Raw genomic sequence first — 11,825 nt, 5'->3', positions numbered from 1 at the left:
AATACTATTTATACCTGCCTGATATCGAATCGTAATGAAATTTTGAAAGCTGATTTGGGTTTCCAGAGAGGAAAAAGGCTTATGTTTTTGGTGATGGTCGGATAATATTCAGGGGTCTTCGCCGAAAGAAATGTTTACCAGTGAAAAGCCTATGCACAGGGGTAGTTGTTGTTGTTGTTGTAACAGTGTTTTTGTTATGTTTATTTGTTCGTTCCTCTGTTCAATCTGGCTCTGGGTCTATCTCCAGTTCCAGAAAAGTGGCTGCTTCGATGGGATGTAGCCACAGATCCACTGGAGTTAGGTGGGTAGGTTTGGCGGGGCAGTTAAAAAGGTGTTGTGTGTCGTGCGGGCCCATGTCGCATACTGGGCATATGTCTTGCACGGCGCGATCGATTTCCGCCCAATAAGAATTTAGGCGACTGCAATATCCCGAGCGTAGTTGAGCCAAAACTACTCTAGTTTGTCGTGGCAGCTGACGCTCCTCAGCTGCGATAGATGGAGGATGTACTCCGAGTACTTTATTCACACTATAATTGCTTAAGTTGTGTGTGTTTTTGCTTTTGGTTTGTGTGTGTGTGTGCACAGGGGTAGTGTCACATAGTAGATCCCGTTCTGACTATAGCCTTTGTTCACTTGTTATATATATGTACGTATGGAAAATTCGGCCTTCCATTTCTTCTATAATTGTTAACACTTCATCTTCATCAAGATAATCTTTCTTTTATAAAAATAAAATTCACTTTACAATAATAAATTTTTTTCATTTTATATTCATTTATTGAATATTTATTTTTTTCTTTTATTACAAAGTAATAAAATATTTATTTTATATTTATATTTATGTTTTTTCTTTTCTTTTATACAATAAAGGAACTATTCCAAAAATACTAGAGAATAAAATTTGTAGGCGCGTAAATATAAAAAGTATTATTTCAAAAATTAAAACTAAATGAAAAATTAATGCATTGGTGTTCATTTTTTTACACAGTGGTATAATGGGCTTTGCAGTGAACTGAAAAAAGAAAATAATATTAGAAATTACAAAACAAGAAAATAGCCAATAACTTACCTATAAACTCTGAAACTGGATCATTATCACCTTCACCTCTCATCGTGCCGGTAATTTCTTCATTTTCCACCATAGGCAGAAATAGCTGTACAAATTCTGATGAATATGGATGTGTTATGGTTTCCAAAACTTCTGTAACAAAATATCGTATCAGCGATATGTCTGTGTCACCTTTACCCCAACACTGTTTAATGTATTTAACAACGGGTACCACACAACCTCGTGTCAACAGATTAACCATACGATCTAGCAACATTTTCTTCATTTCTAGCTGCACCAATATTTCCAATTCATCTTGTTTCGATTCGAAGAGACGTATTAGCAGCGTTAGAATTTGTTGATGTAGAGTGGGATGCACAGCAGCCACTTCATCCAAAATTGCCAAATGTGTCGGGCAACTGTCGGTGGAAAGTTTAAAGTATGAAGGTTCGGTAACTGTGTTTTCAATCCAGCGTATAACACCGACACCAACAACGGGAAATCTGGAAATAAAAACGAGAACATATTAGGAAAACATATTAGGATTATTACGTCGTAGAGCCGTTCCTTCAGAGTAACCTGGCGGTACCCTAATTAGCAGAACGTTTAAATCATTATTATTAGGCGATATTTTTCTGGAGAAGATTTTTTGGAAGGTGTTTTAGCCAAAACAGAAGGTTTTCTATCTATAGAAGACTTCCAATACATGGTAAGATCTCTTATACATGGGAAACCGTTGGGAAATCTTCTATTTATAGAAGAACTTTAATTGGTGGTTTATTCATAGAAGGCCTTTACGAGACATATCTGTTGAAGACCCTTAACAAATCTTCTATCAACAGAAGACCATTAACAGGAGGGCCTTCGTAGGGCTTCTACTTACAGAAGACACCTAGCAGTTCAGCTTCCTGGCTTGCCTGTTGATTTGTAAAAGATCAGGCAATACTTGAGCCTGGCAACAACTTGAGGACTTCGTTTCCACTTCTGAACTTATCGTAAATAGCACTGGCTTTCCCGGACGACTTTAATAAAGTTTCGAAATCAGCATTCTAACGCCCTATAGGTTAATGGGAGATTCATTTCAGCCGTTCAAGTGGCAAAGGATTTGGGAGTAAATTGGACGGCGGATATTTGTTATTCCTCATATAGAAAATGTGCATTGAGTCAAGTTTGTACACATTTAAATCTATGTCCTCGAACCGTTTCTATAATGAGGAGGAGTAGTACCCAAAGAATCTTCAACTACAGAAAGAAGGGAAATCGGCCTGTGTGTTTCGCCTCTGTGGACACCCACACTTCTCTTCCCCATTTGAGCAGTACGGAGCCAAATATTAAATTGACGAATTCTCAAACCAGGAATACGACGGTATATCAATCCCCATAATAAAATATGGTCCTGCAATTTGTTGTAGATACTTACTTAATGCAATTATATAGAGTCTGTAGTTCAGCTATAAGCTCCGTTGATCCTTTGTTGACATTGCAAATTGCATGAACCTTCTCGATAGCTTGTATTGTACTTTTCAGTTCATCTTTATTCAAAACTCTATCCGTTAGGGGCCTCTTCTTGACTGGTGTATCCACAACGGAGGCTGCATATGCCAACAAGTATATGTATTTGGATTTATGTTCTGGATTTATTTTTACTCCTGCTTTGAACAGAGAATCCACCAACAACTCCAAAAATTGGGGATTTCTTATCAAATCAATTGGTGGAGGATCTGCACCCGAATAATTACGATACAGCACAGTTATATCCGCTGGATTCAATGTATTGCGTGACAACATGGAAGATAATGCCTGGCAAGCCTGAGGATAGGCAGCGGAACCATTTAAAGCCATTGTTATGGGAGTTACGTTTTGATTGCTGTAAGAAGGGATAACAAAAAATTATAGTCTTTTAATACTTTCAAAAAAATTTACTTACTTTTGCAAGGCATATTTAGTGATTTCCTGCGACAAGCGCTTCATATTAAAACCACCCTTGGTTTCTTGACTCAAGACTTGTATCAACACCTGCGAGTAAACATATGTATGCTGGCCATGACAAACCATGCGAGCACACTCCTGTATTGCCCCTTGGATATCCTCGGGGTTGCTAAGAAATTTCGTTATCGAAGTCTTTAGCACCCGTGAAAACACCTCAATCTGTTGGGCCGCTGTTGATATCGATGTAATTTCACTTTGAAACCCAGCATCCGATATTAATTTAATGGTAAAATTTAACATTAAACAATCTGGATACTCTTCAGCCAAACGATATATCAAAGATCTCCAGGTTGGATGATCAATCATTTCTGTCAACCAATCAGGTGTCTCACCCTCTTCGGTGAAAATGGTATCAGCCTTTTTGGGATCGAATGTCTTCAAAATCATATCCTTTAAATGATTTTCAACCATAGCCTGAACATCGGTCACCTTAACTCCCGCCAAGATAAGCCATTCTGCCAACAAGTTTGCCATTTGTGCTACAGCTTTGTAGTTTTCGGAGAGCATCATAATTACTTCTTCCGGAGAGCCACCGGATTGAAAGTATCTTTTCAATTGTGTAAATATTCCCGGTTCCATAATATAATCGGGTGTTAGAAACTTTTCCAAACACTCTTGTATTGTTTCCTCGGGTGGCATTTCCTAAAAGAATAAAAGAATGCTAATTGTTTTTTGCCAAGACAAGACAATCATAACAAACCAACTCACCTCATCTTCTCCTTTCGGCCTACCTTGTTGCCAACCACTTTCATCATATTCCATTTCCATAGTTTTAAATGCTTCTCGGTTTGAATTTTAATGAATTATTCTTTAATTTATATAAATTTAAATTATTTATTTGGAAATTAATTTTTTTTCTCTTTTTCAGCTAACTTTTCTCCGTTTTGTTTTGCCACACGTAAACAAGCCAGAGGGATCTGTAGATCGAAAAATTTGAGTACTCAGTACTCTTGCCCAAGTTTTAAAGTACATTTATAACAGCGTTTATTACTATGATGTACTTTTATGGTAGGTTTACATTTACGAAATCCACTCGATTTCAACTGTCAATTCCATTGGTTACACGTCAAATGAAATCCAATTGATTTCAGTTGAGATTTCATTTGACGTATACACAAAGGAATTGACATCCACTCGATTTCGTAAATAAAAACGTACTATTACATGCATCCTTTATTGGATTAGAGGAAAATGAGCGTTGTCGAAATCAGGGCTGCTCATTACTTCACGGTAGCGTAAATTGAGAGTAAGCATCAGTCGTTGTTTGGCCTGCAACGGAGAAACACATCTTCAATGTGAGCACTCCTGGTCTAAATCATGGTTCATACATACGCAACAGTTGCTGCAATTTTACAATTCCGTTTTGACCTTCATTTTCACATTCTGCAGGGTTAGAAAAAACTAGCAAACATGGGTAGAAAACGTACAATGAAATTATGGTAATTCTTCATCACGCGTTTTTTGGAGGAATTTTTAATTGTATGGTTGATTTTCATCCGAATTCATCTCTTTTTAAAATCCCACACACATAGTTTTGAGCCTCTTTATTTCATAAAAACACACAAATTTATTTTTTATTACAGGCAATTCAAATTGTTTTGGTACATGAAAAGTACATTTTTGTTCACAAAGTAAGTTTGTTAGGCCCATACCTATATAGGGAGTGTGTGGTGAAAAAAGTAGAACACATGTATTCTTATGAGAACTACCGAAATACGTCGAGCGTATACTTTTGGTCTGTTCCTTTACTTTTGAAAATGTTAAAACCGGCAAAATTAGCAAAATTTGTAATCTGCTTCCATATAAATTGTATGGTGTCTGAAGTAAAGGAACGCTTTTCGAGTAAAAAGTTGCAAAACTTGAAGATTCTTGCACGTAAAGGAACAGACAATTTTTGTAAGTTGAACTATGACAGAACGTTATTGTTTGTATGTGTGTGTGTTTTGTATTTTAAAAACAAAAGCCCAACAAAACATGAAATACAATTCATTACAAAGAAAAATTATTTGTTTTACGAATGAAAACATTGAAGTAAGTTTTGGTCGCGGATTTTGTGTTTTAAATGTGATTTTGGACTCAACGTATTTGGGTAATACGGACGCTCAGAGCGTTGTTATGGTAGAAAGGTGAAATATTTGTGTACGTCCCGTCGTTATTTAGGTTTAGCAGTTACAAAAATGCTAAAGAAAATGCAACCCTTCTGTTAAACGTAAGAAAAGCGGTCAAAAAGGAATTGAACAATTGCAGAAACTGTTGCGTTTGTGTGAACCATGAGTAAATAACAATTAGTATGGAAACTGAGTAATCGGTACCCATTTCCAACTTAAACCACTTAGCGCCGAGATTTTTTGCGAGAAAACTTAAAATTGTTTATGAAAATTATATTTTTGAGACTTTTTAAGCATTTTTTATAAAATAACTTTTTTCTCTAAAACGTATAGTTTTCTTGCAATTGGGCCTTCTTTTAAAAGTGCCAAAAACTTGGAAGGGTAATATTGGTGTATCCTTCATGGTACAAATACACAAGTAGCCGCATCGGTAATTGTTGGGAACATAAGGTGTCAAAATTTGACATCAATTCAATGCAGTTGACATATTATGTTACCATCAGCTGGCATGATAATGCTACCTGTATTATTGTACCATGGTATCCTTACATGCCAATCCCTTGGTTTTTGATTGAGAAAATACTCTTACTATATTCTCTTACTATATTCTCTAACATTTATGATTAAATTTTTATCGCATATTTAAATTTTTCATCAAAAGTCGAAAATTACAAAAAGTCGATTTTTTTGAATATCTTGAGTTTTAGGCCAATTGCGTGGAAATGCGTAGGTCAAATGAAGGTAGAATTAGACGTGACATGGCCATAACGCCATAACCATAACCATAGACATAAACATAAGAACTTATTTTTGCCGGTTAACCCTTTCGGTGCTTCTTTTTTGTTTTTGATCTGAAAAATAAATTTTACCAATTTTATATATACTTAAACCCACTATATGAATAATCAAAACTATTTTTTTAACATTTTGTTTGGAAAAGTGGTTTTTGGACACTATGCCATATGGCATAGAATGTATTTAAAGGAAAAAAACCAAAACTAACATATTCAAGTTTTTACATGGTTTAATAATAAAGGTTAGCTAAAGCTTCCTGCCAATTTAAATTTTTTTCTTTCGACTGTTCCTAAAACTTCAAAACAATATACACAATCTTTGTATGTGTGTGTGATGTTTGAATAATATGCCAACAATTTTAAAAACAATCAAATTCAATGATTTTCAAAATTGTTTTTGGAACATTTGTATTGAAACAAACATTTTATCATATCCACAACTCGATTATGTGGAGAAACCTTGGCCCTTCATTCATTTTTCGCGTTTTTTATAAAATGCTCAAAATTGGTATTTTGTAAACAAACCCACTTGTTGCCTTTTTGTTTACTAATCTTGAAGTTTTATGAATTCAGGAAAAACATGGGTTCTATAGATTTTTTTCATTTAAATCTACCTATTTACTTATACCATGAGTTTTTAATTAAATTTCATCTTATAGAAGACCAGGAGGCCTTATAGAAGAGGAAGAGGTCTTCTTATAGAAGAACAGGACGTCTTCTCATAAAGGAGCAGAAGGTCCTCTCATAGAAGGGCAGGATGTCTTCTCCTGGAAGAGCCAAAGATCGTCTCATAGAAGGACAGGATGTTTTCACATAGAAGAGCAGGACGTTTGCATATAGAAGGGCAGGAGGTCTTCTTATAGAAGAGCAGGAGGTCTTCTTATAGTAGAGCAAGAGGTCTTCTTATAGAAGAGCAGGAGGTCCTCTTCTTGAAGAGCAGGACGTCTTTTCATAGAAAAGCAGGACGTTTGCATATAGAAGGGCAGGACGTCTTCTGATAGAAGAGCAGGACGTATTTTCATAGAAGAGCAGGACGTTTGCATATAGAAGGCGGGAGGTATTCTTATAGAAGAGAAGGAGGTCTTCTTATACAAGAGCAGGAGGTCTGCTCATAGAAGAGCAGGACGCCTTCTCGTAGAAGAGAAGGACGTTTGCATATAGAAGGGCAGGAGGTATTCTTATAGAAGAGCAGGGGCCCTTCTTATAGAAAAGCATAAGATCTTCTCATTGAAGACCAGGAGGTCTACTTATAGAAGACATGAAGGTTTTTAATAGAATATCTGGAGGTCTACTATTAGAAGATTTGGGGGTCTTCACATAGAAGTTCTTCTTATAGAATATCTGGAGGTCTTCTTTTAGAACATTTAAAGCCTCTTATAGAAGACCTAGGGTCTTCTTATAGAAAAGCTAGGGTCTTCTTATAGAAAACCTAGGGTCTTATGGAAGATTTGAGGCCTTCTTTTAGAAAAACTGGAGGACTTCTTATAGAAGACCCGAATGTCTTCATATAGCAGATCTGAAGGACTTCTTATAGAGCACCTGAATGTCATCCTATAGAAGGGCTGGAGGTCAGCTTGTAGAAGACGTGGGGGCCATCTTATATAATATCTGGAGGAGTTATTTTAGAAAATCTGCAAGAATTGTTATACATCATCTGGGTGTTTTCCTATGGTGGATCTGGAGGTTTCCTTATAGAAGACCTGGAAGTCTTCGTATAGAAGACCTGGAGGTCTACCTATACAATATCTGGAGGTCTTCTTATAGAAGACCTGGAGGTCTATTTATACAAGATCTGGAGGTCTTCTTATAGAAGATCTAGGGGTTTTACAATAGAAGATCTGGGAGTCAAACAAAGTGAAACATTTCCGTTGGGAAAAATCTATGTCATATGGCATAGTATGAGTTATAAAAAATCTGGCAGCTCCATTGAACTATATTTCGGATCTTTTTTTCGTTTTAATTATTAAGGCAATGATTATCTACTAAATTAAATACAAAAAGTAAACAAAAAAATATTTTTGTTAATAAAATATATAAAATTATAAGATGGTATTTTCATGCAAATTTTAAATCGAACGAGGAGCGCTTGCTCTTTGAGACATTACAATGTATAGGGTCCACCAATCAAAAATGTTTGTTGAATTATTTTTAGATAACACTTCAGGGAAAAATACAAAATTATTAAAAAAAGAGTGCCCATAAGTATTTTGCCTTAAAGCGGGCTTCAAAAACTGGTTATGCCATATTTATTTATTTATTTATTTATTTGCTTTGCAATTGAAGCCAATTTTGAGGCCAATTTATATAATTACAAAGAATCCACCTAGATATCATAGCTACTCTAAAAACAATTTCATATATATAATTCATCTTAAACCTAGAAATTGGAGATCTAATTATTTTGGTTACAATTATATTCTTTAATTTTTTTTTTTTTAAATTCTTCATTACGTCATAGCTACTCCAATTTTAAAGCAACAGATTGATAATAAGTATATCGTATAAGTTATTAGTTAAATTATGAAATGATCATTAAGAGATGTATGATGTGGTATGCAAATGATAATAAGTTTTCGCGCAGTGATAAAAACTGGTTAAAGCTAGAAAAAATTCTTCATTACATCATAGCTACTCCAATGTTAAAGCAACTTGTAAATTGAATACAAATTAATAATACAATATAAAAAATTTAATGTTTATAATAATCAACAGATATATGATGTGGTATGTATGTAAATGACAATCAATTTTCGTGCAGGGAAAAAAGTTGTTAAAGCTAGAAATTGGAGATCTAATTACTTTAATTACGGTTTGCTCTTCCGTTTTTTTTTTTTTTTTTTTTTTTTTTAGAAAGTTCTTCATTACATCGTAGCTACTCCAATTATTTCATAGCTACTCGGCCATATGGCATAGAATCACCGAAAGGGTTAATTATGCCATAGCCGTAAACATTTGTTGACAATAAAAATATAAACAAACATTTTGTACAAAAATTAATCGAAATCAATAAATAATTTTTTTGTGCAAAAATTAAACGCCCAATCAACAAATGATGAGCAGCGACGACGAAATTGATAGTTTATTCATTTCTATAATTGCATTATACTCCAAAAGAAGAAAGTTAAAACGTAAAAGACGATGGCGTTTCCGGCCTATCAATACTGACTGGTTCCAAAACGGATATCAGCGGAAAGTGTTCCTTAGGATAAGGGAAATGGACGAGGAAGAATTGTTTCCACATACAAGAATGAGTCGTAAGATCTATGACCTATTTTCAAGGTTAATGGTTCCATTTATCCGAAATTTCAAGTGTTCTATTGGCGCGGAAGAACGAATTTCTCTCACACTATTGTAAGATTGACCATTATTATTCATCGGGCTAATTAACTTGCCTTTAATTTTTAGGTACTTAGCTCATGGAGTCCCTCTCAAAACACTTGCATGGAGCTATAAAATCGGAAAAACTACTGCAAGGAATATTGTATTGGAAATATGTGACGTTATATGGAATGTACTTTCACCAATATATTTAAGTGAGCCAACGGAGAGACAATATAAAGACATTTCCAATGAATTCAAAACTATGTGGAACATGCCAAACTGCGTGGGTGCCATTGACGGCAAGCATATTGCCTTAAAGTGTCCTCCCAAATCAGGCTCCATGTTTTATAACTATAAAAAATTTTTTTGCATCGTACTTTTGGCAGCCTGTGATGCTAAATATACGTTTACAGCTGTAAGCGTGGGAGCTTATGGAAGTGAAAGTGACGGCGGTATTTTTAATGTTACAAGGTTCGGAGAAGATCTATTACAAAATCGATTACCACTTCCACCTGATACTCCTCTCCCTTTAACAAATACTCCCTTTCCGCATTATTTCGTCGGTGATTGTGCATTTCCCTTAAAAAACAATCTTATGAAGCCATATCCAGGCACAAACACAACAAGAGAACAACGAGTTTTTAATTACCGTCTTTCGCGGGCTCGACGAGTTATTGAAAACGCCTTTGGAATTTTAACGACAAGGTGGAGAGTATTAAGAACAACATTGGAGTGTCACCCACAAAATGCTGAAAGAATCGTTCTAGCGTGCTTAGTTCTCCACAATTTCATTATGTTGAACGATACGGATCGATGGTACTGTCCAGAAAATTACGCTGACAATGAAGGGGAAAATGCAGAATGGAGAAACGAATTAAGGAGCTGCGGTGGACCATTACGATCAGTACAAACATTCCGACGCAGGGGTCGAAACAGTGCTTACGATTACAGGGAGTACCTGACTAATTATTTTATGAACGAAGGTGCAATCCCTTTTCAAAATAATGTAGATTAAAAACCCTACATTTTTAATATTTATTTATTACAGTAAATAGTTACATAAAAACGGTTAACAAATAATTACAAAACTAAAAAAGTCTTTTCATCTTTTGTAAAACAAAAACTAAAAATCCATATTCTTGTGAATTCAATGAGATCAATTGCGTATTTTGTAATTGCTACAAAGCAGGAATTTTCTGTTTTTTACTGTCCTTCATTTTCACTAATCTGGGCATCCATTACAATGTTTGTACATTGGCGCATAACAATCGCTTGGGTGCTTTTTTTCATTTTGGATATAGCAGAGCATATCATGGCACCGAAACTGCTGTATTCCTCTCGACGTGCTTTACGTGCACATGCATCCTGGAATGTTTTCATTGTTTCCATTATTGTGCTGTCCAACTCGTCCAGTTCCTTTTTTCGTTTTTTTGCCTTTGATGATGACGATGTTGACGTTTGGTCCAGGTCCTCCTTGTTTGCCTGTGATGAAAATGTTGATGACTGTGTGGACAAATCTTCCATTGAATCTGATATTGTTAAAAATTCCTCATTCCACTGGCATGTTTCATCTTCAAGGCTATTGGCTGCATGCACTTCAACAAGTGGTGCACTCTGTCTCATTCTATTAAAAATACTCATTGTAATCTTTTTAGCATTATACAAATTGTTTAAACTTACGGGCGAGGAATAATATGGTCTCTCAAAAACTGCAAACTATCAAAAAGCGGCCATTGCTTTCCTAAAGAAGCGCGACTTCCAGACGAGTTTCTCGGATTTCTCATCTCTTTGCTGAACCGCTCTCTTAAATTTCCCCATCGCTTCATTACTGTTGACTCTAATTAGAATAGACAATTTGCTTTATTTTTTTATAAACGAACACAATTCGCACTTACCATCTGCTCCCATATTTTTAGAAATTTCCGTCCAGGCCAGACGTTTTTTTTCGCGATCCTTGTACTCGGCGTTTCTTTTGTCATAGATGAGTGGAAAACTTTTCACTAAATCTATTAGTTGTTCGTCATCCATGTTCTAAAAATAAAATAACGTGTATAGTAATGAAAAAAATAACAATAATATAAAATGAAACTTACCGACGATTATCACAGCCGCTTCAAAATTAAAAATTCCAAGAAGAAATAGGTACAAAAATGTAAACAATAATCAGCTGTTTTCTATGGTTATGGCAAAAAACCAAAAACCAATTGGTTCTTATGGTTACGGTTATGGCTATGGCATTATGGTATGTTACTACTAATCGAATACATTGATTTCCATAGGTTTGGTTGAATCAGCTGATTGATATGGCCTTATGGCTTTATGGTTATGTCACGTCTAATTTTACCTTAACGAAGTGTTTTGAGACCCATACGTCCGCATACCCAGGGCGTGTGTGAAGAAAAAAGTAGAACACATGTATTCTTAAGCTGGGTACACATTGTCAGTTTTGAATGACAGCTTTGTTGTTGCTTGCTAGTGTGGCCGTTAATTTTTGTCATTCATCATGCAACCACAAAATGTTTTGTGGTTGCTGGACGGTTTGACAGTTATCGATAATTGCGAAAT

General features: G+C 35.3%; 2 protein-coding genes across 3 annotated transcripts; both read right to left on the bottom strand.

The window, feature by feature from the left end:
• Window positions 1-820: 820 nt before the first annotated feature.
• Window positions 821-3,963, bottom strand: TH1 (negative elongation factor complex member TH1). Its single transcript, XM_073972513.1, has 5 exons — window positions 3,746-3,963; window positions 2,976-3,679; window positions 2,469-2,915; window positions 1,070-1,551; window positions 821-1,012 (listed from the first exon to the last, which is right to left on the bottom strand). Exons 1-5 carry the CDS (start codon window positions 3,803-3,805, stop codon window positions 981-983), a joined length of 1,725 nt encoding a protein of 574 aa, XP_073828614.1. The 5' UTR covers window positions 3,806-3,963; the 3' UTR covers window positions 821-980.
• Window positions 3,964-10,283: 6,320 nt separating this feature from the next.
• LOC141396835 (uncharacterized) lies at window positions 10,284-11,619 on the bottom strand. 2 transcript variants are annotated; one of them, XM_073972512.1, is made up of 5 exons: window positions 11,605-11,619; window positions 11,354-11,371; window positions 11,156-11,291; window positions 10,941-11,097; window positions 10,284-10,884 (listed from the first exon to the last, which is right to left on the bottom strand). In XM_073972512.1, exons 3-5 carry the CDS (start codon window positions 11,286-11,288, stop codon window positions 10,464-10,466), a joined length of 711 nt encoding a protein of 236 aa, XP_073828613.1. In that variant the 5' UTR covers window positions 11,289-11,291; window positions 11,354-11,371; window positions 11,605-11,619; the 3' UTR covers window positions 10,284-10,463. The 2 variants fall into 2 exon arrangements, with proteins under 2 accessions (XP_073828613.1, XP_073828612.1); XM_073972511.1 differs by lacking the exon at window positions 11,605-11,619 and having other exon boundaries at window positions 11,354-11,564.
• Between the last annotated feature and the right edge of the window lie 206 nt (window positions 11,620-11,825).

The sequence above is a fragment of the Musca autumnalis genome, unplaced genomic scaffold (assembly GCF_047663935.1).
Source record: "Musca autumnalis isolate F117 unplaced genomic scaffold, ASM4766393v1 scaffold_3, whole genome shotgun sequence".
Lineage (NCBI taxonomy): Eukaryota > Metazoa > Arthropoda > Insecta > Diptera > Muscidae > Musca > Musca autumnalis.
This window is presented reverse-complemented; position numbering and strand designations above follow the sequence as displayed.

Coding starts and splice junctions, on each gene's coding strand:
- LOC141396835 (XM_073972512.1), bottom strand. CDS start 11,288: ATGGATGACGAACAACTAATAGATTTAGTGAAAAGTTTTCCACTCATC. Junction 11,098..11,155: donor TAAAAATATGGGAGCAGATG/GTAAGTGCGAAT, acceptor TATTCTAATTAG/AGTCAACAGTAATGAAGCGA. Junction 10,885..10,940: donor GACCATATTATTCCTCGCCC/GTAAGTTTAAAC, acceptor TATTTTTAATAG/AATGAGACAGAGTGCACCAC.
- TH1 (XM_073972513.1), bottom strand. CDS start 3,805: ATGGAAATGGAATATGATGAAAGTGGTTGGCAACAAGGTAGGCCGAAA. Junction 2,916..2,975: donor ACTAAATATGCCTTGCAAAA/GTAAGTAAATTT, acceptor CCCTTCTTACAG/CAATCAAAACGTAACTCCCA. Junction 1,013..1,069: donor TCCAGTTTCAGAGTTTATAG/GTAAGTTATTGG, acceptor TTCTTTTTTCAG/TTCACTGCAAAGCCCATTAT.